The sequence below is a fragment of the Heptranchias perlo genome, chromosome 3, assembly GCF_035084215.1.
Source record: "Heptranchias perlo isolate sHepPer1 chromosome 3, sHepPer1.hap1, whole genome shotgun sequence".
Taxonomy (NCBI): Eukaryota; Metazoa; Chordata; class Chondrichthyes; order Hexanchiformes; family Hexanchidae; genus Heptranchias; species Heptranchias perlo.
Window position 1 is genome coordinate 38,949,382 of NC_090327.1, and position 26,360 is coordinate 38,975,741.

The 26,360-nt window shown below is 44.3% G+C and overlaps 1 protein-coding gene across 4 annotated transcripts in view; it reads right to left on the reverse strand.

The window, feature by feature from the left end:
* LOC137312488 (KAT8 regulatory NSL complex subunit 1-like) overlaps window positions 1-19,751 on the reverse strand; it is a 201,835-nt gene extending 182,084 nt beyond the window's left edge. For all 4 annotated transcript variants that reach the window (XM_067979051.1, XM_067979045.1, XM_067979040.1 and 1 more), the window contains exon 1: window positions 18,036-19,751. In XM_067979051.1, coding sequence (XP_067835152.1) covers window positions 18,036-19,741 — 1,706 coding nt within the window. In that variant the 5' untranslated portion in view covers window positions 19,742-19,751. The remainder of the gene's footprint in view (window positions 1-18,035) is intronic.
* Between the last annotated feature and the right edge of the window lie 6,609 nt (window positions 19,752-26,360).

Sequence of the window (26,360 nt, forward strand, 5' to 3'; positions counted from 1 at the left end):
TTTTGTGGACAGGACATACCTGGGCAATTTTCCACATTGTCGGGTAGGTGCCAGTGTTGCAGCTGTACTGGAACAGCTTGGCTAGAGGCACACCTAGTTCTGGAGCACAAGTCTGCAGTGCTACAGCCGGGATGTTGTCGGGGCCCATAGCCTTTGCTGTATCCAGTGCACTCACCCGTTTCTTGATATCACGTGGAGTGAATCGAATTGGCTGAAGACTGACTTCTGTGATGGTAGGGATATCAGGAGGCGGCCGAGAGAGATCATCCACTCAGCAATTTTGGCTGAAGATGGTTGCAAACGCTTCAGCCTTGTCTTTTGTACTCACATGCTGGACTACGCCTTCATTGAGGATGGGGATGTTTACAGAGCCTCCTCCTCCCGTTAGTTGTTTAATTGTCCACCACCATTCACGACTGCAGAACTTTGAACTGATCCGTTGGTTGTGGAATCGCTTAGCTCTGTCTGTAGCATGTTGCTTCCGCTATTTAGCATGCATATAGTCCTGAGGTGCAGCTTCACCAGGTTGGCACCTCATTTTTAGGTACGCCTGGTGGGGCTCCTGGCATGCTCTTCTACAATCCTCATTGAACCAGGGTTGCTCCCCTAGCTTGTTGGTAATGGTAGAGTGAGGAATATGCCGGGCCATGAGGTTACATATTGTGCTGGAATACAATTCTGCTGCTGCTGATGGCCCACATCACCTCATGGATGCCCAGTTTTGAGCTGCTAGATCTGCTCTGAATCTATTTCATTTAGCACGGTGGTAGTGCCACACGACACGTGGATGGTATCCTCAGTGCGAAGACGGGACTTCGTCTCCACGAGGACTGTGTGGTGGTCACTCCAGCAATACCGTTATGGACATTTGCAACATGTAGATTGGTGAGGACGAGGTCAAGTAGGTTTTTCCCTCGTGTTGGTTCGCTCACCACCTGCCGCAGGCCCAGTCCGGCAGCTATGTCCTTCAGGACTCGGATAGCTCAGTCAGTAGTGGTGCTATCGAGCCACTCTTGGTGATGGACATTGAAGTCCCCCACCCAGAGTACATTCTGTACCCTTGTACCCTCAGTGCTTCCTCCAAGTGGTGCTCAACATGGAGGAGGACTAATTCATCAGCTGAGGGAGGGAGGTAGGTGGCAATCAGAAGGAGGTCTCCTTGCCCATGTTTGACCTGATGCCATGAGATTTCATGGGGTCCAGAGTCAATGTTGAGGGATCCCAGGGCCACTCCCTCCTGACTGTATATCACTGTACTGCCACCTCTGGTGGGTCTGTCCTGCTGGTGAGACAGGACATACCCAGGGATGGTGATGGAAGAGTCTGGGACGTTGGCTGAAAGGTATGATTCTGAGTATGGCTGTGTCAGGCTGTTGCTTGCCTAGTCTGTGAGACAGCTCTCCCAATTTTGGCACAAGTCCCCAGATGTTAGCGAGGAGGACTTTGCAGGGTCGACTAGGCTTGGTTTGCCTTTGTCGTGTCCAGTACCTGGTGGTTTTATTCTTATTATGACTTTTTTTTTTATAAGTGAGATTTTACAACTGAGTGGCTTGCTAGGCCATTTCAGAAGGCAATTAAGAATGAACCACATTGCTGTGGGTCTGGAGTCACATATAGGCCAGACTGGGTAAGGACGGCAGGTTTCCTTCCCTAAAGGACATTAGTGAACCAGGTGGGTTTTTAACGACAATATGGTAGTTTCACGGCCACCATAACTGATACCAGTATTTTAATTCCAGATTTTATTGTTATATAGCATCTTTAATGTAGTAAAATGTTCCAATGTACTTCACGAGCGCAATCAGACAAAAACTGGCACCGAGCCAAAGGAGACATTAGGACAGATGACCAAAAGCTTGGTCAAAAAAGTAGGTTTTAAGGAGCATCCTGAAAGGAGGGAGAGGTGGAGCAGTTTCAGGAGGAAATTTCAGAGCATAAGGCCTAGACAGCTGGAAGGCACGGCCACCAATGGTAGGCTGAAGGAAGTGGGGGATGCATAAGCGGCCAAAATTGGGGAGATGCAGCGTTCTCGGGAGGGTTGTAGGGCTGGGGGAGGTTACGGAGATAGGGAGGGGCAATACCATGGAGCAATTTGAACAAGATGATAATTTTAAAAATCGAGGTGTTGGTGGACCAGGAGCCAGTGCAGGTCAGCAAGCACAGGGGTGATGGCGAATGGGACTTGGTGCGAGTTTGATACGGGCATCACAATTTTGGACGATTTTAAGTTTATAACAGTCAAATACGATCCTGTCCTCACCCCCAATATCCACACCTGCATGTAATGTTTAACTGTAATGTTTAACCATTGTTTTACTTACAGCCCAGTTAAAGTCTACAGAGAGGTTACACATCCACCATTATGCAATACTGAAATCCCAGTGATAATATACTGTAAATAATAAATGGCATTGCAAAAAGCTGATTTCAACGAGTGACTGCATGAACAGCTCAAAGGAGCTGAATTAACACACAATTAAAATGATTAATTCATTGAAGCACCTGGAGTTAATGGCTGCAATGCTGCGTAAATAAAACACATGGAACCATATGTGTCCAATCACTGCAGAGCAGCAATCAACAAAACCTAAAGGACACTCACGATACAGCCAAATCACAAAGTCAGAGAAATTATGAGGAAAGACCGGGGAAAACTTGGGTTTCTCAGTCTTGAAAGGAGGTGACCTTCCAGAGGTATTTAAGATATAAACCAGAAAACAAAAATGGATCCAGAAATCTACTTCAAACTATAGTGCGATAGTCAGTCAAAGGGACATAGGTTCAAACTGGTAAATGGCAAATTTCTTCTTCACACAAAGTTACCAATAAATGAAATAGACTTCTGGACAGGACAGTAGAAAAGTAATCTTTTCAATTATTGAAAAAAACAGTTCAATGTTCTGATTGTGGGAGAGGATAGGTGAGCTGAGACTTCCCTATCTGGATCTATCTTGAAATCTGGTGAGATGACTCAAACTCACAAGATACATCGGAATGAGGAAGGCCATCCACAGATGTTGCCTGACCCGCTGAGCATTTCAAGCATTTTCTGTTTTTATTCTCTTGGCTTTATTGTTTGCTGCTCTGAATTGGTTGGACACATTCAGCGTTGTGTCCACTAATACTCCTTGGTCAATTCCAACCGAATCTTTGGTTTGTTCCAAGACTCCAAAGTTACTTCCAAACCAATCTTAGTTCCAATGGTTCAGGGCACTATTTGAAGAATTCAATACCATTCATGATGTATGCATTTTGCTCATTTTTCTTTTTTATATGCAAAACTTTATACTTGTCTGCATTAAATTTCACCTGCCATTGTTCAGCCCACTAACATATGTTTAGTTCATTTTGTAGCTTCTGAGCCCTCCCCTTCGATTCCACAGCCCTTCCTAGTTTGCTGTCATCTGCAAATCTAACCAATTTGCATTAAATTTCAGAATTCAAGTCAGATATAAATTAGAAACTGCAGTGCCCTCCTGAAGCACTCCACTCAGTACTTGTCCCCACACTGGCATGACCCATCTAACCAGTGTACTGCTGTTTTCTACCCTTAAGCCAGTCTTATTATCTGTACCCAAGTGTTGCCCTGAATCCCCACAGCTTTAAGTTTAATTAATAACATTTGATGTGGAGCTTTATCAAATACCTTTTGGAAATCTAAACACAAACTTTCTTGAGTTTACTACAATGAATTTTGGTCATCACTTCAAGGAAAACAGAAAATGCAGGCTCTTATCCATCTCAAGCATGTTGACTGCTGTTTACTAGGTTTCTGTTGTGCAGATAATCCTCAAGTTTACCCGATAAATCGATTCCATTATTTTACATGAATTTGTGTTTTGTCATCCTTTTGAGTAAGTCTCACTTGTCCAGCTAAGTTCTCTGAAACAAATGGCTGTCAAGAACATTCAACACTTAAATGAAAAGTTTCTGAGCACAACAGAAATAAACCAAACCAAATAAAAAAGTTTTCAGCAAGAGCCCAGTATGGAACTTAACCAGGATCGATCCCTGCTCTGTGCTGAGTGAGTTTATTTCTGCCAGCACTTCTGCAGGGATTTAACTGGCTGAAATGCTCCTGGAACTGGTAAGGGAGAATCAGCGAGGGTTCCTTGAGTGGGGCCTGGCATCAGTGGAACTGTACCACAGCAGGGATCAGCAACTTCACAAGATTAGGAGAAAATTAGACAAAGTAAACTTAAGCGTGCAATGACCAAAGCCTATTTGTTCCATCAAGTCTTCTCCACAAACAACTTCATCCACTCAAATAAACAGCCTCAGTAAAAACTTCTTCCTTATCACACTTCAACATATCAAAGATTACGATCAGCATTCAACTCTGACCAATCCATTCCATGGTTCACATGGTAATGGTCTCAGCAGGATATCCAGCACACTGTCCCATAAATTATTTGGCGAGCTCTATCTACAATTACACCAAAGGCCACAAGTTTCTAGGGACAAAATAACTCAACCTTCCATTTTGATTACATGGGATTACAGGATTTTCACTTTTTGGATCACACTGCTTGATTCTGTCCATGTTGAAAAGATGCTCTTACTCACACCAACAAACACACCAAACATACTATCACATACAAAAGAAACTTACACTCAGTGTGAATCTAATCCGCAGCTGTCCAAGGTCAAGAGACGGGGAGAGACAAGTCCCTTGACTCCACAAAGCACTTCCAGGGGTATGGGGGATTGAGGGTAAAAGAGCGTGTTGCTGGACACAAAAGGGATACAGAGAAGCCTGAGATCTAGTAATGGCATGTAATATGGGGGAACCTTAGGGATAAGAAACCAATATGTAGCATACTTGAGGGCTAATGCTGAAAGATAGAGATATATCGCAATATGGCATTTAGGTGCAACTATCTCAGAACCTTCACTAATCAACAAATTTTGAATCTCACTCCTATTGTTGGAGAAGACACGAGACACAACTTAACAATCAATTTTCAATCTTGTACATTACTTACCAACCAAATTCAGAGGTTAGCAACTAAATCTGGCGGATCATTCAGTGCTGTTTGTTGGTAACCACCAAAAGAGACACAGCTAAAACATATTTTTGTTAGCCAATAATGAGCAATTTTCTCCTCTTTACTTCTCCTGAAAGGATTGATTCAAGCTGGGTTATGGTTCCATGACACACGTGCCATCTGATACCTCAACTATTCTTCACAAGTGAAGCCTGCACATTGATCACTGGCAAACTATTTTGACTGAGGGGACGCAACAGCCAAGCCCATTCTGTTCTCGTCTGACAACCAGAAGAAGTGGCTGGATTGCAATCAGGAGTGGGAACCCTTTCTGTTTTACCCCTCCTGAGCCAAGGGATATTTAAATTAATTGTAGCACCAACAATCCCTCCCCTTGGGCTGAGATGAGCCCTTCATCCCTCAACCTTGGACAGCCCGAGTGCAGATCAAGTTCTCAGAGTATAATTTTTTTTTGTTATGTGATATATTTTTTTACAATTCTTGTGTTTCTTGTTGGTGTACAGTAAGGGCATCATTTCAAATAGTGTTGAGAATTGAAACTGCAACCTTTAGGTCTGTATGTTGCAGCTCCATACTGGTTTGACCAACTAAACCATTGAGAAGCTAGTGGAAATTTTTGTTCAAGTTGTAGTTTTCATCATTCCCTTTCTTTTGCTTCAGTAATCTGTTCTATTTATCCAGGAGCAGTAAATGTCTAGCGTACTTATTAACAGATGCAAAATATGGCAACTGGAGATAATGATGCCATAGCAACACTCATAAATCAAAACCTGTACATATTTCAAAAGTAAATAATTCAAACTGCAGTGTTGTTGCTGGGTTTATTTTTCTGGATATCAGAGGAGCATAGGACATAAGACCAGGAGTAGGGCACTCAGCCCCTTGAGCCTGTTCTGCCATTCAATTAGATCACGGCTGATCGGTGTTCAAATCCATTTACCCACCTTTGTCCCATATACTTTGACACCCTTACCAAACAAAAATCTATCAATCTCAGTCTTGAAAATTTCAACTGACCACAGCCTCCACAGCCTTTTGGGAAGAGAGAGTTCCAGATTTCCAGTACCCTTTGTGTGAAGTACTTCCTGATTTCACTTCTGAAGAGCCTGGCTCTAATTTTAAGATTAAGCCCTCTTATTCTGGATTCCTCCACCAAAGGAAATAATTTACCTGTATCCATCCTATTATCATTTTAAACACCTTGATTAGATAATGTCCCAACCTTCTAAACTCAAGGGAACACAAACCAAGTTTATGCAAACTGTCCTCGTAATTTAACCCTCTAAACCCTGGTATCATTCTGGTGAACCTGCATTATAACCCCTTGCAGGCCAATATATCCTTCCTGAGGTACAGTGCCCAGAACTGAATGCAGTACACCAATACACGACAGGGGGAGAAAACACATGAGCCAACATATTTTAAAGTGTAATACTTGAAACTCTTGCACAGAATTGCTCACACGATCAGTGAAATCCCTTTAACCGCAAGTATTTCACTCTCATCAGCTTGGCTAAGTAAGAGCACTCTCACCTGAGTCAGGAGGTTGTGGGTTTAAACCCCAACCCAAGACATGAGCACATGACCAATGCAGTACTGAATGAATGCCACATTGCCTGAGCCTTTCTGGTGATGTTAAACCGAGAACCTGTTCAAGTAGACACAATAGATCATATGGCACGTTGTTGAAACAAGAGCAGGGAGCTCTCTCTCGAACCACTGGCCAACATTCCTCCCTGAACCACCACCACTGAAACAGCTTAATTGTTCGTTCATCTCACTGCACTTTGTGGTGCCTCGCTGTTTGCAAATTGGCTGCTGCATTTGCATAACAAAAGTGACTGAACTTCGAAGGTAATTAATTGGCTGTGAAGTGCTTTGGGACCTCTTGAAGATGTGATATGACACTATATAAATGCACGTCTTTCTTTCCTTCTATAAAACAGCTAAAAATACACACTCCACGTATTATCCACATCCAGAAAAAACATTCTAGCATGCTCCTAGATGCTGTGCAAGGTTCAGGGAAATATCGTGCAGAAATTTCTGATGCTCACCAAGATGCTTCTCTGAAATCCCAGTTACAGTGATTTTGAAGTTGCACTTAATTGTTCTTGTGCTCTGTGGATACACACACACAATTCCTTGGCAAAGCACCCAAGGTGGTGCCTATAGTGAAGTGGATTAGTAGTTCATGTTTTGTCCACAGTAGGGCAAGCAGTCTCCAGTTTACTAATATGGGTCCTACTCGGAAGTATTTATTGAGATCCTTTGGGACATCCCAAGTTTTTGGGGTAATGGAGATTGTTGGGAACAGGTGTTATGGCCCCGATTAAAGAGAACTGTTTGACCATGATGGTCAGTTACTGAAGCTTGCTGTCAAATTAATAGTTTCAGGAAGTAAATCAACAGCTACCTGTTCAACTCCGTCAATACCACTCTGTTATCAGCTTCCTTGAGTTGCATGATAGTAGTGCAGGATGACTAATGTCCAATTTGCTTCTCTACGGGGAACCTTTAACCTCTATTCAACCCATCACTCCTTGCTGCTCCACCGCTTTCCCCCCAAAACACTGCCACTAAAAATAGGAACTCACTGCTCAGGAAGGCCTGCGCATGAACCCAGATCCAACTGACCCACCAAAATGATGACTAAAAAAAAAAATAGCCTTTCATGTACTCCTTCTTACAAAACCTAGAAAGTTAGTGCTGTACCTGTCAACTGTAATTTTATAAAGAATTAGGATGTAACAGTCAAGTCAGAGGATTCTGTCACTATATAATGTAGAATGTATTGAAACAGGAAGTGTCGAACTCACTTGTCTCCATGCAAAATCTTAGCAGTTCTGAAACGCAATTCTGAAACAGAATGGAAGCCCATCTGGAAGGCAACACACCCACAGTTTTCACGCTGCATCACGTCCAACTGACAATTTGAACAAGACAATTGCACATCCAACCACTGGAGCATCTCTACTTATTAGTTTAAGATGAAAAATTACGATGCCTGCTGAAACAGTTGCACCCATTATGCCAGAAATCAGCTTCATACATTTACAAAACCCATTACTCAGCAAACGTGCCAGAAAAATGCAAGTAGGCGTGGAGAGGAAAACCAGAATGCTTCTGCTTGGAAGGAAGAACTTGCATGTGCAGAGATCATCTTTCATGCGCACAGAATGTCCCAAGGCACTTTACAACTACTTTGGAAGTCCAGTCACTGTTGCTATATAAGCAAAAGGATATATTCTCTGACACAAGCACACACAGTAAATACATCACTTGGAATAGCATAGACCAGAAGGCGCTTAAATCAGCTGTTCTCTGTCAACCAAAAGGAAAAACTATAATTGGCCTCAGTACTGGTCAGGACCACCACTGCTTCTGGAAAGAGCACAGATTTGGATGTTGAGTGAGGACAGGATCCAGCTGCAGTATCCTGCATAACACAGTGTCAACTCACTTGAGATATGACTTGTTCACTCAGAGGGCAGTGAATATGCAGAATTGCCTATCCAGGGAGGCAGCGAAAGTGGAGAATATTAAAAGGGTGATTGATACATCCATCTACCAAAAATGTATATGAGGTAGTCAGGCAAGAAATTTGTGGCCTTTAGATCCAGCCCAATGGACCACAGTTGTTGTTTTTGACCCTGCATACTTCTCTGCTCCAAAGGAAATTGGGGTATTATGGAATGGGGTTTGATTAAGCACATCAGGAATAACCTTGATCACCTGAAGCACGTTTAATTGACTTTGGAAGTCAGCGCGAATTTCCACGAGGTTTTTCCGGAAATTGGCCATAGATTTTTTGCCATCTCACCTTAAGAATTAGCACTGATAGCAACAGGGACGTGCGGTGCACAAGCTGCACTATCTAACAAAGGGGTGTGTATTCCTGGGCCTGATGGGCTTTTTTTGCCTTTTCGTACATTTGCATTTCGAGATGGACACAAGATGAATGATCACTTGAGTGAAAGACTGGGGATCTTCTTCTGCTTGTGAAACCTTACCCCAAGAGATTAACATGTTCAGGGAAGAAAACTGGCAAAATTCCTTTTAAAAATCAAAACCAAGTAAACATGGGGAGCAGTACACCTTGTAACTTGTAGAGAGAATCCATCTGAAATAGTACACCAGAATTATTGGATCTGAATGCCAAGACATTTCACAAGTGGGAAAGCCACCATATCCATTATGATCCAACATGTATCAACACATCAGATTCTGTAGCGCTCAAATGGCAATGATTTTGCTTGGAACAAATTCTAGTCCATTGTGCCATTAGCGACATTCCAGCAACACATTGCACTCAAGAAGCAAACGTTCAGAATGGGGAAGGGGGAAATAACTGATCAGTAACAGATCAGCAAGACTTCTTTTTTTATTCGTTCATGGGATGTGGGCGTCGCTGGCGAGGCCGGCATTTATTGCCCATCCCTAATTGCCCAAGAGAAGGTGGGAGTCCTCAACATTGACTCTGGGCCCCATGAAATCTCATGGCATCAGGTCAAATATGGGCAAGGAAAACTCCTGCTGATTACCACCTACCGCCCTCCCTCAGCTGATGAATCAGTCCTCCTCCATGTTGAGCACCACTTGGAGGAAGCACTGAGGGTAGCAAGGGCACAAAATGTACTCTGGGTGGAGGACTTCAATATCCATCACCAAGAGTGGCTCGGTAGCACCACTACTGACCGAGCTGGCCGAGTCCTGAAGGACATAGCTGCCAGACTGGGCTTGCGGCAGGTGGTGAGCGAACCAACACGAGGGAAAAACTTACTTGACCTCATCCTCACCTGTCGCAAATGCATCTGTCCACAACAGTATTGGTAGGAATGACCACCGTACAATCCTCGTGGAGACAAAGTCCCGTCGTCGCACTGAGGACACCATCCAACGTGTTGTGTGCCACTACCACCGTGCTAAATGGGATAGATTCTGAACAGATCGAGCAGCTCCATACTGGGCATCCATGAGGCGCTGTGGGCCATCAGCAGAATTGTATTCCAGCACAATATGTAACCTCATGGCCCGGCATATTCCTCACTCTACCATTACCAACAAGCCAGGGGTTTAATCTTGGCTCAATGAGGAGTGAAGAAGAGCATCCAGGAGCAGCACCAGGCGTACCTAAAAATGAGGTGCCAACCTGGTGAAGCTACAACTCAGGACTATATGCATGCTAAACAGCGGAAGCAACGTGCTACAGACAGAGCTAAGCGATTCCACAACCAACGGATCAGATCAAAACTCTGCAGTCCTGCCACATCCAGTCGTGAATGGTGGTGGACAATTAAACAACTAACTGGAGGAGGAGGCTCTGTAAACATTCCCATCCTCAATGATGGCGGAATCCAGCATGTGAGTGCAAAAGACAAGGCGTTTGCAACCATCTTCTGCCAGAAGTGCCGCGTGGATAATCCATCTCAGCCTCCTCCCGACATCCCCACCATCACAGAAGCCAGTCTTCAGCCAATTCGATTCATTCCACGTGATATCAAGAAACGGGTGAGTGCACTGGATACAGCAAAGGCTATGGGCCCCAACAACATCCCGGCTGTAGTGCTGAAGACTTGTGCTCCAGAACGAGCTGCGCCTCTAGCCAAGCTGTTCCAGTACAGCTGCAACAATGGCATCTGCCCAACAATGTGGAAAATTGCCCAGGTAAGTCCTGTCCACAAAAAGCAGGACAAATCCAATCTGGCCAATGACCGCCCCATCAGTCTACTCTCAATCATCAGCAAAGTGATGGAAGGTGTCGTCGACAGTGCTATCAAGCGGCACTTACTCAACAATAATCTACTCACCGATGCTCAATTTGGGTTCCGCCAGGACCATTCGGCTCCAGACCTCATTACAGCCTTGGTCCAAACATGGACAAAAGAGCTAAATTCCAGAGGTGAGGTGAGAGTGACTGCCCTTGACATTAAGGCAGCATTTGACCGAGTGTGGCACCAAGGAGCCCTAGTAAAATTGAAGTCAATGGGAATCAGGGGGAAAACTTTCCAATGGCTGGAGTCATACCTAGCACAAAGGAAGATGTCAGTGGTTGTTGGAGGCCAATCATCTCAGCCCCAGGGCAATGCTGCAGGAGTTCCTCAGGGCAGTGTCCAAGGCCCAACCATCTTCAGCTGCTTCATCAATGATCTTCCCTCCATCATAAGGTCAGAAATGAGGATGTTCGCTGATGATTGCACAGTGTTCAGTTCCATTCGCAACCCCTCAGATAATGAAGCAGTCCAAGCCCGCATGCAACAAGACCTGGACAACATCCAGGCTTGGGCTGATAAGTGGCAAGTAACATTCGTGCCAGACAAGAGCCAGGCAATGACCATCTCCAACAAGAGAGAGTCTGACCACCTCACCGTGACATTCTACGGCATTACTATCGCCGAATCCCAAACCATCAACATCCTGGGGGTCACCATTGACCAGAAACTTAACTGGACCAGCCACATTAATACTGTGGCTACAAGAGCAGGTCAGAGGCTGGGTATTCTGCGGTGAGTGACTCACCTCCTGACTCCCCAAAGCCTTTCCACCACTTGCTTGGATGAGTGCAGCTCCAACAACACTCAAGAAGCTCAACACCATCCAGGACAAAGCAGCCCGCTTGATTGGCACCCCATCCACCACCCTAAACATTCACTCCCATCATCACCGGCTCACAGTGGCTGCAGTGTGTACCATCCACAGAATGCACTGCAGCAACTCGCCAAGGCTTCTTTGACAGCACCTCCCAAACCCGCGACCTCCACCACCTGGAAGGACAAGAGCAGCAGGCACATGGGAATAACACCACCTGCACATTCCCCTCCAAGTCACACACCATCCCGACTTGGAAATATATTGCCGTTCCTTCATCGTCGCTGGGTCAAAATCCTGGAACTCCCTTCCTAACAGCACTGTGGGAGAACCGTCACCACACGGACTGCAGCGGTTCAAGAAGGTGGCTCACCACCACCTTCTCAAGGGCAATTAGGGATGGGCAATAAATGCTGGCCTCGCCAGCGACGCCCACATCCCATGAGCGAATAAAAAAGTGTGCAGTGGTGTCCCCCAGGGGTCGGTGTTGGGACCATTGCTCTTTTTGATGTATGTTGATGACCTGGACTTGGGTACAGGGGGCATAATTTCATAGTTTGCAGATGACATGAAACTCAGCAATGTAGTAATCAGTGAGGGGGATCGCAACAAACTTCAGGAGGACATCGACAGACTAGTGAAATGGAAAGACTTATGGCAGGTGAAATTTAATGCAGAGAAGTACGAAGTGAAACATTTTGGCAGGAAGAATGAGGAGAGGCAATATAAACTAAATCGTACCATTTGAAGAGGGTGCAGGAGCAGAGAGACCTGGGCGTGTACACACACAACTCTTTGAAGGTGGCAGGACAAGTTGAGAAGACAACTGAAAATGCATACAGGATCCTCGGCTTTGTAAATAGAAGCATAGAGTACTAAAGCTAGGAAGTTATGATAACATTTATAAAGCACTGGTTAGGCCCCATCTGGAATGTTGTAGCAATTCTGGGCACCACAATTTAGGAGGAATGTCAAGGCCTTAGTGAGAGTGCAGAGAAGATTGAATAAAAATGGTACCAGGAATGAAAGACTTCATAACTGAAGTCTAGAGAGACGAGAGAATCTGGGGTTGTGCTCCTTAAAGCAGAGAAAGTTGAGAGGAGATTTGATAGAGGTGTTCAAAATTGTGAAGGGTTTTGCTAGAGTAAATAAGGAGAAACTGTTCCCCGTAGCAGGCGAATCGGTAACCAGAGGGCACAGATTTAAGGTAAATGGCAAAAGAATCAGAGACGGCATGAGGAAAACAAAAATTATGCAACAAGTTATGATGATCTGGAATGCACTGCCTGAAAGGGTGGTGGAAGCAGATTCACTAATAACTTTCAAAAGGGAACTGGATAAATACTTGAAGGGGAAAAATATGCAGAGCTATGGGGAAAGGGACTAATTGGATAGCTCTTTCAAAGAGCCGGGTACATGTGCTGTATCATTCTATGATTCTAAATCAACTTTTCCATGAAACCCAATGCATAGGGAAAATAAAACGTGCTATGTTTTGGGACAGGCCCAGTACTCTTCTGCTCCCATCCATGCCAGGCGTTTCAAATTCAGTCCTGAAGAAGTGTTAGAGAGGGAGCTCTTTTCTGTCCTCTGCACGGAAGATTTTCATTTCTTAGCCCTGCACTCAAAAGGCTCTTCCTTGTCCCTTGCTAAATTTGTTTCCCACATTATAGAATGGTAATCTCACCAGATTCATTGTCTTGAGCACAGCAGCCACCCAAAGGGGGCATGCAGGAAGCTCCATCAATTGCCATGCTACAATAACAAGCCTCTTAGCCACGAACAGTCTTGACAAGATCATTCTGCAGAAGCAATATGCTCCAACTGTCACCTTTACAAAATATCTTGGGGTCCCTGTTAATGACTCTCTCAACTCAATTTGATACTCAAGCAAGGAGTTCAATTCAAGGAACTTTTAGGGCATAAGAACGTAAGAAATAGGAGCAGGAGTAGGCCTTATGGTCCCTTGAGCCTGTTGCGCCATTCATTAAGATCATGGTTGATCTTTGACCTCAACTCCACTTTCCTGCCCTATCCCCATATTCCTTAGTGTCCAAAAATCTATCGACCTCAATCTTGAATATACTCAATGATTGAGCATCCACAGCCCTCTAGATGGAGAATTTCAAAGTTTCACAACTCAGTGAAGGAATTTTTCCTCACCTTGGTCCTAAATGGCCAACCTCCTATCTTGAGATTATGACCCCGACTTTTAGACTCAAGCCAGGGGAAACAGCCTCTCAGCATCTAACCTGTCAAGCCCTCTAAGAATTTTATACGTTTCAATGAGATCAACTCGCATTCTTCTAAACTCCAGAGAATACAGGCCCATTTTATTCAATCTCTCCGGAGAGGACAACCCTCTTATCTCAAGAATCAAATCGAGTGAACCTTTGTTGGCAACCCCTCTAAGGCAAGTATATCCGTCCTGACGTAAGGAGACCAAAACTGTACACAGTACTTCAGGTGCTGTCTCACCAGAGAGAATAACTATTCCGGAGGGTTTCATTTGCTCCAAGACCCTGTCAACTCTTGCCGGGATTATGGTTTAACCAGTAGCAACAGTCCTGTGGTACCTTTATCCATGTATGAGCCCAGAAGAGTGCCAGCAAACTGCTTGACTTTGCAGGACAACACAGCCAAGCCCAATCCTGATCCACCCATGCTCACTTTCCAAAATGGGTCAATCGATAGTGAGCAGCAAGAACACAGTGGGAAAAGGGCTCTTGTTCCTATATACAAGATATAGATATATGTACACACATACACACATTAATACTAGGTTACAAGCCAGAAATTCCAATTTTCAATCAATCGCTGGATTGGAGTATCAGAAAAAGTAGAAGTTTAAGTTGACAAGGATTTCTTTAAAAGGATGACCTTGAAAGGTTGAAGTGGAATCTTCCACGTCAAATCATCCACTTGAAGATAAGTTGACATCCCATGGTTCACCTCAAAAAGTCAGACACCCACCGAGACTGCTTTATTGGTAACTCTATCTACCAGGCCCTACCCATGATGCAACAAATTTAACTATCATTCTTTTGATCAAGCAGCAGCTCAGACATGCCAGTCATTTCAAATTTTTATCCTCACACATAACTCCAAGTCCACATTGTGTTGAAATCAAGACCCATCACACCATCTAGTTTAACTCACTCTTTGCCAGGACCTCAACACTGTGAAATTCATTACCTCCCTCAGTTTTCCCTTCCTACAACACATTTGAGTTTTAAACACAAACTTAGCATCACTTGACCACAACTTTGTAATTTACCGACTCCCTTCACTCCCTTCAAACCCAATGGTCCCAGCCAACACATATGCCTCAAGCAGAACCACCAAAATAGATTAAGTGGTCATTCAGCTCAATGTTGTTTATGGGACCTTGCTGTGTGCAAACTGGCTTCTGTGTTTGCCGACAAAAACAACAGTGGCTGCAGTACAAAAAGTAATTATTTTGCTTGAAGTCCTTTGGGGTGTCCCGAGCACTAAATAAATTCAAGCCTTTGTTCTCTTTCCTGTTTATTGGTTTTGGCCCTTCACTTGGGTTCCTAAGATTACAATTTTCAATCTCTTATCTTACCTATTTCCCTCCCCTTTTCTTGTACTCCAAGAAGAAGTCAGTCACCCTCCTGTAATCACCCACATGGACATTCTTTATATAGGAGTCAAGACAGTGAGTATTGGTAGATGAATTGACCAGGCTGAGCCCAATATTGTCCTCACCCAGCATCCACACACTCTCATTTCCAGCAGTGGTCGATGGTTAGCGATCAGAAGTGGATAACATTGGCCAATTTTCCTTTCCATAAAGCCAGGGAGAAACAGCCAATAGTAGCACTCCAACTCCTATTCCAACGGCCAACAGCCGCAACTGCATAAAGAAGGTTAAGGACAAAAAGGTGCCATTTGGCTTAATTTTATATGACCCTAACTTTCCTGCCTCCCTGTCCAATTGCAGAAACTCAGCACAGACCAGCAACACTTGTACAGAACCTTCGTTAGACCACACTTAAGAATAATGTGCACAGTTCTGGTCTCCATATTGTAAGAACACAGAAGCATTGGCGAAGATGCAAAAAAGATTTACAAGGATGATACCGGAACTTAAAGGTTCCACCGATCAGGAAAGATTGAACAGGTTGGGGCTCTTCTCTCTTGAAAAGAGAAAGTTGAGCGGTGATCTGATAGAGCTCTAAAATTATGAATGGATTTGATAGGGTAGAGAAGACGTTGCCACTTGTGGGGGAGACCAAAAATGGGTGCCATAAATATAAGATAGGCACTAATAAATCCAATAGGGAATTCAGGGGAAACTTCTTTACCCAGAGAGTGGTTGGAATTTGAAACTCGTTACCACAAGGAGTAGTTGAGGTGAATAACATAGATGCATTTAAAGGGAAGCTGGATAAGCACATGAAGGAGAAAGTAACAGAAGGATATGTTGATAGGGTTAGTTGAAGTAGGCTCATGTGGAGCACGAACCAGTTGGGCCGAATTGCCTGTTTCAGTGCTGTGCATTCTATGTAAAACCATATAATGAATAGCTAGAACGCTTCAATCCAGTTTATAATGAATCAACAAGCTTCTCCAAGAGGGGACAAAGGGTCCAATTTGAAGGTGATAGGAATGGCAGTTAATTCCTTTTTTCCTGCTCACTCCTGGTCCTCATGCTGTAAATAACCAAAGAAAAACATTGTGAAATGAAGGGACACCTCAAACGACAGCAGTTACTGCTTTAAGGTCGAACTGTGTCCATGGAACAGACTTGGTAGTAATTTTAAAACGGACCGGATGCACTGTGGTCTCAAACAGCAAGGCCCACGATTTTCATCACTAAAAAACCTTAAACAGCTGACTTGGCACTCAAAACACTGCAGGATTGGGAGTGGAAGCAGGGCACACTTGACAATAATTCAACGGGGGAAGATTGTGACAACTGACCATGAGCAAAATTGTGAACACACAGGTACAAAAATTAGTCACTTTTGGTTTATGCAGGGAGTATAATTTGGGGACATTTTTCCATAACACTGAGCAAGGATCACAATGCATACAAGCAATGTGTTTCTGCATACTCCAAGGCGGCCTTCGAGACACACGACAACGCAAAATCGTCGAGCAGAAATTGATAGCCAAGTTCCGCACCCATGAGGACGGCCTCAACCGGGATCTTGGGTTCATGTCACGCTACACGTTACCCCACCAGTGAACAAATGTTATCTGTTTTTAATATAATGGGTCATTTGCTGGCTTTCTCTGCCTTCCGGATGTTTCTGCCTCTCTCTGTTTTTTTTCCTGTTTGTTTTTTTGTTGAATGTGTATTCGGGGGTTCTGCAGGTGACACCTCTCTGTCTGAACACGGTGATTGCCTTGGCAACGGGCAGTTGCAGGGGCAGTCTGTAAACACCATGTATTGTTCTGTGATGTATAAATGCGTAGACTTCAAGGAGCTCCTGAACATTTACCTGACGAAGGAGGAAGCCTCCGAAAGCTTGTGAATTTAAAATAAAATTGCTGGACTATAACTTGGTGTTGTAAAATTGTTTACAATTTCTGCAAACTGACTCAGGATAATGCTGGTCAAAACTGAAGCATTACTGAGTGCCAAAGACACATAGGGATTAAAACCTAGCATAAGACAAACTGAAAAGCTGTCAATGGCTACAAGACAGCTTTTCACTAATTGCCATCTGCAAGAAACAGAACACGATTACCTGATGAGGTCATAATTCACTGGTTTCAGCTTGTGCAATTGCTGAATGAAAATATATTCACACCATACATGTTCACATTTTCAATTTATATGTAGTGAAAATATTTTAAATCTGTAACAGGCTTTATTGTGAGAAAAATGAGATAATTCATAGTGCCAGCAAAACAAAAAGGCCAATCTGAGCATTTAAAATATCTATTTGATCAATGTCCTGCCATTCTGTTGGCACTAATATTAAACCTTCAAAACTTACTGCTCCGCCATCATAAAAAGGTTTATAAAACGCAGCATCACGCAGTGTTTACTGCACATTGCTAAAGAATGTAACCCCCTTACTGACAGACATGCTGCAGAGCTTCCTGTTACTTCTGCAACCCTAAGAGCAACAGCTTACAGCAATAACCTTCCAACTGGAGTCAATACTCATGCACCATGTCATTGCACCGAAGGGCTGCCCCCACCCCAATCCACTGCTGAACTATTAAAATCTCCTTTGACAAAATAACACCGAAAACAAAGACGGGAGATCTCAATTTAAAATTACAAAACCTCAACTCTTGTAAAACGTATATATAGTATTTTAAAGCCACACTAGTTTGCTAAGAACCTAGACTTCAACATGGTGGGGAGAGCAATGATATGTAGCAAATACATTCTCAAAAAATATAAATTCATTGCTGCAAGGAGTCAAAAACCATTAAAACCTCCTGATTACTTACAGAACAACATGCCGATGCTCGAATTTGGCACCACCCGTGCCATCGTCCTCTGCATCCGTCTCGCCCCCTGAACTGCTTTCGGTGGCATCAGAATCAAAAGCCCTCTCCGAAGTCCTGAGTTTCACAGTCACGCTGGACACCAGTTTCAGCAGATCCTCAGAAACAGCTCGATCTTTCACAAAACCAGAGAAAGTATCCCCATTCGGCGAAGATAACAAACATTTACTGCCCCCCCCAGATCGAAGGGAAGAGCTGGGACTGAAATGAACACCACCTCCTTCCGAATCCGTTCTTGGAATATTATTCCTCAGCAACAAAGATCCAGCCAGCAGTGCACTGTTCCCGTGCAAAGTGCTTTTGTGTTTATTATTACTACTACTGTTATTAATAAGACTATCGGTGAAGGAGGAAGAAAACTGCTTTAAACTGTGCTCCACCAAACCTGCCAGCTGCTGCTGGGCATGGCGCTCCACCTGCTTGGCTTGAACTACCTGCAAACGCTTGCAGAGCCGGTGAGCCCTGCTCCTGATCTCAGCCTGTTTACTAGCAACTAATAAACTCTGAGCACTCACTTCATCTTGACTGCTAACACTAATATTATTATTGTGACTACTATTAACATTGGTACTGAGACTATTATAATTATTATGGTGGTTAATGGTGTTACTGTTAGTACTGTTCCTCCCATCAGAATGTTTTTTTTTGTTTTGGGTCTCAGTCCCTATACAATTATTGAGATTTCTTTCGCCGTAGCGAGGTTTAAGTGAACCTCCCCCGGGGTTGGAGCCAAGAAGTTCGGCTCGGTATCCGTACTCGAGGCCGGGGATCTTGCTGCTGTCTTTAGACAGTAGGCCGTGGTCGTAGGCGGCGGTGTTGGTATTCGTCTGCAGCCTGAGCCAGCGGTTTTTGTCCGGGTTCCCCTTGCCAGGCGAGGTCGAGTTCAGCGGGATAGCACCGTTGCTCCGCTGGACGCTGCCCGCCGCTTTGTTATTGCCATTCACCAAGCCCGAGTCGCGGTTCAGACAAGGCGGCTCTTCGGCCAGGCCGTTGCCGGCGGTGCTCGAGCCCGGAGCCTTGCCCCTCTCCTCGCCCGCAGTGAAGAAAAGTCCATCGGAATTCATTCCGTCCTGGCTCTTGCCGCAAAGCCGCGAGTCCCTCCTGCTTAAGCCGGGCCCGAAGCCGGGGGCTGCCGTAGAACTCACCCCCCGCTGCTGCTGCGGCTCCCCGGCCTGGTGGTGGCGATGGTGCCGACGGTGAGGAGAATGATTGCGGTGGTTGTGATGATTGTGGTGGTTATAATTGTTTGTCTCGGGCTCTTTCGCTCCTCCTCGAGAGGCCGCCGCGCACCTTTCGCCGCCGCCGAGGTAAAAAGGCTCGGGGCGCCGCCGCACTCTGGTCGGCCGGGTCAAGAAGAGAGAGTCCATACGATCGACGGAGAAATATAAAGGGCCGGCGAGTTTTTTATTTTTATTATTTTCCTCCCCTTCGCCGTCGTCTAAAGTGCCGTTAGGGGCCGAAGGGGAAAGCGGCGAGCAAGAGGACGAGGGCGGCGAGGACGCTGATGAAGGAGGCGACGACGATAGCGGCGGTACTGATGATGACGACGACGACACCGCCAAGTTGAGTCCGTGCTGCTGCTGCCGCGCTTCGCCAGCGCTTTCACTCACAGCCGGGGAAGCCATTCGCTTCAAGCGGCCGGCAGCCATCTTGTTTTTTTTCTCCTTTCCCCTCCCCCACCCTCCCGTCTGAATCTCTCTTCCCCCTCCCCCACCACTCCCTCCCCCCCGCCACAAAATGGCGGCCGCCGTTGGTCACGGGGGAAAAGCGCGCGCACCCGCATCTCCAACGGACAATCTGGGTCAAAGCGAGGAAGAAAATTGCTTCACACGCGTATTTATTGCAAATTACCGATACTTTTATTCTCTCATTTTTTTCCCTTTATTATTTTTCTCCATATATATTCCCCTCGACATCATGATTTAGAAACAAAAATTGTGGATGTTAATTTAGAACCTTCACCCTACGCTCACATTATTAGAAAAGGGTAGTTTTTTCAGTCTCTCTGCCTCGAGACAGCTTAGTTTAATTTAAAATATAAACTTTATAAAAGATAAAGGGGGGAGTAATAATTTGTAACCTTTAAATCACTTAGGTATTAGAATTACACAGATTTAATACTTAGATTTTGGCTAAGTTTCATAAATGCAGCTGGTTAAATTGTAATCATTTAACTGCTGCTTTTTCTGGGTGGTGCAGTGATTTTAGATCCTGTTTGTGTCCTTCAGCCCTCCTGGGTCAGTGATCACAGCTGCACTAATCTTGCAGCTTTGTGTTAATGGCAATTGGAAATATTTCAAGGAACTGTCAATATATAAAATATAGCTACTTCCCCCCCCCCCCCCAAAACCTTCAAGCATTTTCTAACCTATTGCACAGAGGCAGGAGACACAGGTTTGCTGCCCCTCAATCCAACTCAAAAGCACCCATCCTGAAATATCCAAACTACAGCACAGAAACAGGCCATTTGGCCCAACTGGTCTATGCTGACATTTATGCTCCACACGAGCCTCCTCCATCGAACCCCATCAACATATCCTTCCATTCCTTTCTCCCTCATGTGTTGATCGAGCTTCCCCTTAAATGCATCTATGCTAGCTGCTTCAACTACTTCAACTACTCCTTGCGGTAGCAACTTCCACATTCCAACTACTCTCTGGTTGAAGAAGTTCCTCCTGCATTCCCTATTAGATTCATTTGCAACTATTTTATAATTATGACCTCTAGTTCTGGTCTCCCCCACAAGTGGAAACATTTTCCTCTGTCGACCGTATCAAACCCCTTCATTATCTAAAATACCTCTATCAGGTCACCCCTCAGCCTTCTCTTTTATAGCTTGTTCAGCCTTTCCTGATAAGGATATCCTCTCAGTTCTGGCATCATCCTTGTGAATCTTTTTTGCATCCTCTCCAATGCCTCCATATCCTTTCTATAATATGGAAACCAGAAATGTGCACAATACTCCAAGTGTGGTCTAACCAAAATTCTACACAAGTTTAACATAACTTCTGTTTTTCAATTCTATCCCTCTAGAAATGAATCCTCGTGCTTGGTTTACCTTTTTTACAGCGTTATTAACCTGCATCGCTACTTTTAGTGATGTGTATCTGTATCCCAAGAACCCCTATCCTGTTTAGACAAATTATTCAAGCAGTATGTGACCTCCCTATTTTTCCCACCAAAATGCACCACCTCACACTTACCTATGTCCTCTTGCATTTTGACATTCTTCCTTTGAACATAAGAACATAAGAAATAGGAGCAGGAGCAGGCCAATCGGCCCCTCGAGCCTGCTCCGCCATTCAATAAGATCATGGCTGATCTGATCCTAACCTCAAATCTAAATTCATGTCCAATTTCCTGCCCGCTCCCCGTAACCCCTAATTCCCTTTACTTCTAGGAAACTGTCTATTTCTGTTTTAAATTGATTTAATGATTATAGCTTCCACAGCTTCCTGGGGCAGCAAATTCCACAGACCCACTACCCTCTGAGTGAAGAAGTTTCTCCTCATCTCAGTTTTGAAAGAGCAGCCCCTTATTCTAAGATTATGCCCCCGAGTTCTAGTTTCACCCATCCTTGGGAACATCCTTACCGCATCCACCCGATCAAGCCCCTTCACAATCTTATGTTTCAATAAGATCGCCTCTCATTCTTCTGAACTCCAATGAGTAGAGTCCCAATCTACTCAACCTCTCCTCATATGTCCGTCCCCTCATCCCCGGGATTAACCGAGTGAACCTTCTTTGTATTGCCTCGAGAGCAAGTATGTCTTTTCTTAAGTATGGACACCAAAACTGTATGCAGTATTCCAGGTGCGGTCTCACCAATACCTTATATAACTGCAGCAATACCTCCCTGTTTTTATATTCTATCCCCCTATCAACTACACCCCCAAATTTGGTGGTGTCTGCAAATTTTGAAATTGTACTTCCGAATCCAAATAGTTTATGTAAATTGTGAACAACAGTGGCCCCAGCACTGATCCTTGTACAATACCACTTCCCACCTTTTGCCAGTCTGAGTAACTACCCTTAACCCCTACTGTGTTTTCTAGCTAACTTGCTGTCCATTCTGCTACCTGTCCCCTGGCTCCCTATGCTCTGACCTTCACCATGAGTTTATAATGTGGTACCTTATCCAAGGCCTTTTGAAAATCCAAATATATTACATCTACTGCATTACCCTTGTCTACTCTTTGTTACTTCTTCAAAAGAATTCAATAATGTTGGTCAAGCATGACTTTCTCCTCTGAAATCCATGCTGACTATTCTTTACACAGTGCAGTTACTCAGATGATGAGGGTGATGATTATAATTCTTATAAGCACTAATAACAGCAGTAAGATCACTAGTCCCATTCAGCACTCAATAGCACCACTCCCGAGCATAGCATAGTGGAGCTTTTGAAACAAAAAGAGAAAATGTTGGAAACACTTAGCAGGTCAGTAACATCTGTGAAGAGAACATACAAGTTAACGTTTCAGGTATAACCTTTTCTCAACTTCCAGTTCTGGTGAAAAGTTAACATTTCAGGTGTAACCTATCAAAGATATCGTTCCACAGCACTTGCAGTAACTTTTCCAGCAAGCTACTCTTGACATACAAATCAAAACCTATTTGGCTGTACTGCCCCACAACCAAGCCCAATCTCATCACATGCAAAGTACACGTGCACTTTGCAACAGGGGTAAATGGATAGCATTGAGTGGAAACCCAAGCTGACTTTTCTCTCCTCTGTGGGCCGAATGGTCTGCTTTAGTGCTGTAACCATTCTATGATTCTATTCCAGTGGTACCAAAGCCAATTGCAGCACCCCAAATGTTGCCAGGGTTGAGATTAGCTAAACCAGAATAGACTGGGAACTGAACCAGAGACTTTCTGCTTCGTATGGCTTGGACTGCCTTTATCTTCATGATTTTATTGAGCACATTTTGCAAAACCACAGGAACCAGCAACTTGGCCATAACCTTGGAAATTTTCAAACCAATGTTGCCAAACAACCTCTGACATAGAACATGTTCAAAAACCACGTCACCTCCCTTGCCACGAGCAATAAAAATGGTCTGGTTTAGCACATGGAAAAGACAACAGTAGGTGTTATCACAATGGTTCACAACTGTTCTGCATATTTGGATTTCTTGCTGACTTAGAAATTGCACCAATGCGAGAATGACAGACACTGGAAATGGTTTTTTGACCCAACAGGCACGTTCCTTTTTCACAGATCAACCCAAACACACCATATACAACAATACTTTCTCAGTTGCCAGTTGCCTCTTGAACCAATCCCGACCCTCAGCTTGAATGGCCTTCACTGGAAACTTCTTCCACAATTTTATCACTTGGGTGAAGTCCTGCATTTAACTTCCCTTACTGCTAACTTCCTCGTTTTTAAATTTGTGTCAAGCCCAATCATAAGTTCAGATTTTCCAGCAGGAATCATTGGATAACAATCAGGAGAATCAACTTTGCATTATTGTAGCAGTAGGGATGCTACAATTGCCTCTTTGGCCCTCGACCAGGAGCACTGCAGCCAATTATAGCATCCCGACTGCTGCCTCAAATGATATCTGCTAACTCAGCACAGAACAGGGATCATTCATGGTCTGAAATAAAGAACAGAAAATGGAGTCTCCCCCGCTCTTCAATGGATATCAGAGTAGCAGAGCCCGAGGGTCTGTGCAACTTGGCTCAGTTAGTAGCATTCTTTCTCTGAGGCTCAAGGGGGTGGATGGCCTACTTCTGTTCCTGTGGTCCCGAATTTAACTGCCCCCATCCGGCAGAACCTGGGCAGGGGGCAGTTAAAATAAGGTGAGTCATTTACGCCCTTTGATCTCACTGCCTTCCCGCCGTGTCCTGTTATTATCCTGCTCTTTTGAGCAGGCGATCAGGACACGCACAGGAAGAAAGCAGGGTCCTACTTTAAATACGCAGATCGGGTCCGATGTTGTCATCGGGCCCGATCTGCAATCTGGTTGAAGGCCTGAGCTGGGGAGCAGTGTCGGCTTCCCCATCAGGCGATCATGTCGAGAGCCGAATTGTGGGCCAGAAGAAGCCCATAGGAAAGTTTTTAAAGTTTTATTTTAGGTTTCCTTGAAGGGCAGGAGTGCTCCTCCGGGCCTCACAAGGAAACCTAGGGCCTTGCCAGGTGACTCTCCCACTACTGGACTCTCCTGCTCCCTTCTTGGCACCCCCCCCCTCCCCCAACCAGTGTAAAAATTGAGGCCAATGAGTCAGAAGTTGGTGGGTTCAAGCCCTACTCCAGGATTTCAGCGCACAAGCTAAGCTAATACTCCAGCACAGAACTGAGGGAGTGCAGCACTGTCAGAGGTGCCATCATTCAAGTCAGACGTTAAACCAAGACTCCATCTGCCATTTCAGATGGACAAGATCCCACGTCACTATTCAATAAAGAGCAGGGATTTCTTCCAGTGTAGTGGCCAATATTTATCCTTCAACTAACAATCATTATGGATTACTTGATCAATTGTGTCATTACTGCTTGTAGGACATTGCTGTGCGTAAATTGGCTGCTGCATTTGATTACATTAAAAACAATGACAACGTTTCAAAAGTAATGCATTGGCTGTCAAGTTGATGTTGTGCATATGGACTTTCATAAGGCATTTGGTTAGGTACCACATAATAGACTTGTTCGCAAAATTAAAATCCATGGGATTAAAAGGGACAGTGGCAGCGTGGATACAAAACTGGCTTAGGGACAGAGAGTAGTGGTGAATGGTTGTTTTCCAGACTGGATGGAAGTATAGAGTGGTGTTCCCCAGGGGTCAGCATTAGGACCACTGCTCTTTTTGATATATATTAATGACCTGGACTTGGGTATAGACAGTATAATTTCAAAGTTTGCAGATGACACGTAAACAACGTGGGGACAGTAACAGACTACAGGAGGACATAGACAGACTGGTGAAATGGGCAGACACATGGCAGATGAAATTTAACACAGAAAAGTGTGAAGTGATGCATTTTGGTCGGAAGAATAAAGAGAGGCAATATAAACTAAATGGTACAATTTTAAAGGGAATGCAGGAATAGAGAGAGCTGCGGGTACACATACACAAATCTTTGAAGGTGGTAGGACAAGTTGAGAAGGCTGTTAAAAAAGCAAATGGGATCCTGGGCTTTATTAATGGAGGCATACAGTACAAAAGCAAGGAAGTTATGCTAAACCTTTGTAAAACGCTGGTTCAGGCTCAACTGGAGTAGGGTGTTCAATTCTGGGCACCACACTTTAGGAAGGATGTGAAGGCCTTAGAAAGGGTGCAGAGGAGATTTACTAGAATGGTGCCAAGGATGAGGGACTTCAGTTAAGGGGAGATTTGATCGAGGTGTTCAAAATCATGAACGGTTTTGACGGAGTAAATAAGGAGAAACTGTTCCCATTGGCATTGTTCCCAAGGGTTGGTAACCACAGGATACAGATTTAAGGTGATTGGCAAAAGAGCCAGAGGCGTCACGAGAAAACAATTTTTTTTTAAATGCAAAAAGTTGCAATGATCAGGAATGCATTGCCTGAAAGGGTGGTGGAAGCAGATTCAATAGTAACTTTCAAAAGGGAATTGGATAATTCCTTGAAAGGAAAAGAAATTACAGGGCTATGGGAAAGAGATGGGGAATGGAACTAATTGGATAGCTCTTCCAAAGAGCTGGCATGATGGGCTGAATGGCCTCCTCCTGTGCTGTACCAACTGTGATACTAAGTGCTGAGGAAATGAAAGGCACCATCAAAAAGTCTTTTTTTCCTACAATCAGGCTCAACAGCCCCAAGTTATGAAGGGAGAGGGAGAAAATGGCCCACTCCTGATAGCCATCCACTTATTCCTGCTGTAAAGTGGATGTGTGCACTTTGCATCAGGACAAGATTGGGCTCAGCTGTGACGACCCAACTCGCTTTCAATGTCCGGCCAACATTCACTATTGAGACTCATGTCAGGAATGGTCACTTGGGTAAAGTACGAGAGAATGACTGGAATCTGTGGAACTATACCCCTGCAACAGTCAGCAACTTCAGGAGAGAAGAAAATTGACAAAAAAAAAAGAAAAATTCTACTTGTTACATGATTGGAGTAAAATGTGAAAGACAAGTTTTAAAGTCCATTCTTTTGACAAGCAAATTATTTGAAAACCACGTCAGACCGTGCATAGACATTGGCCATTCTGGACAGACATGTTGCGATGAGTCACTAATTCAGCAGATTGAATGGCACAGCACATGGCAAGCTCAAAGGACTCTACCAATAAGTTCTC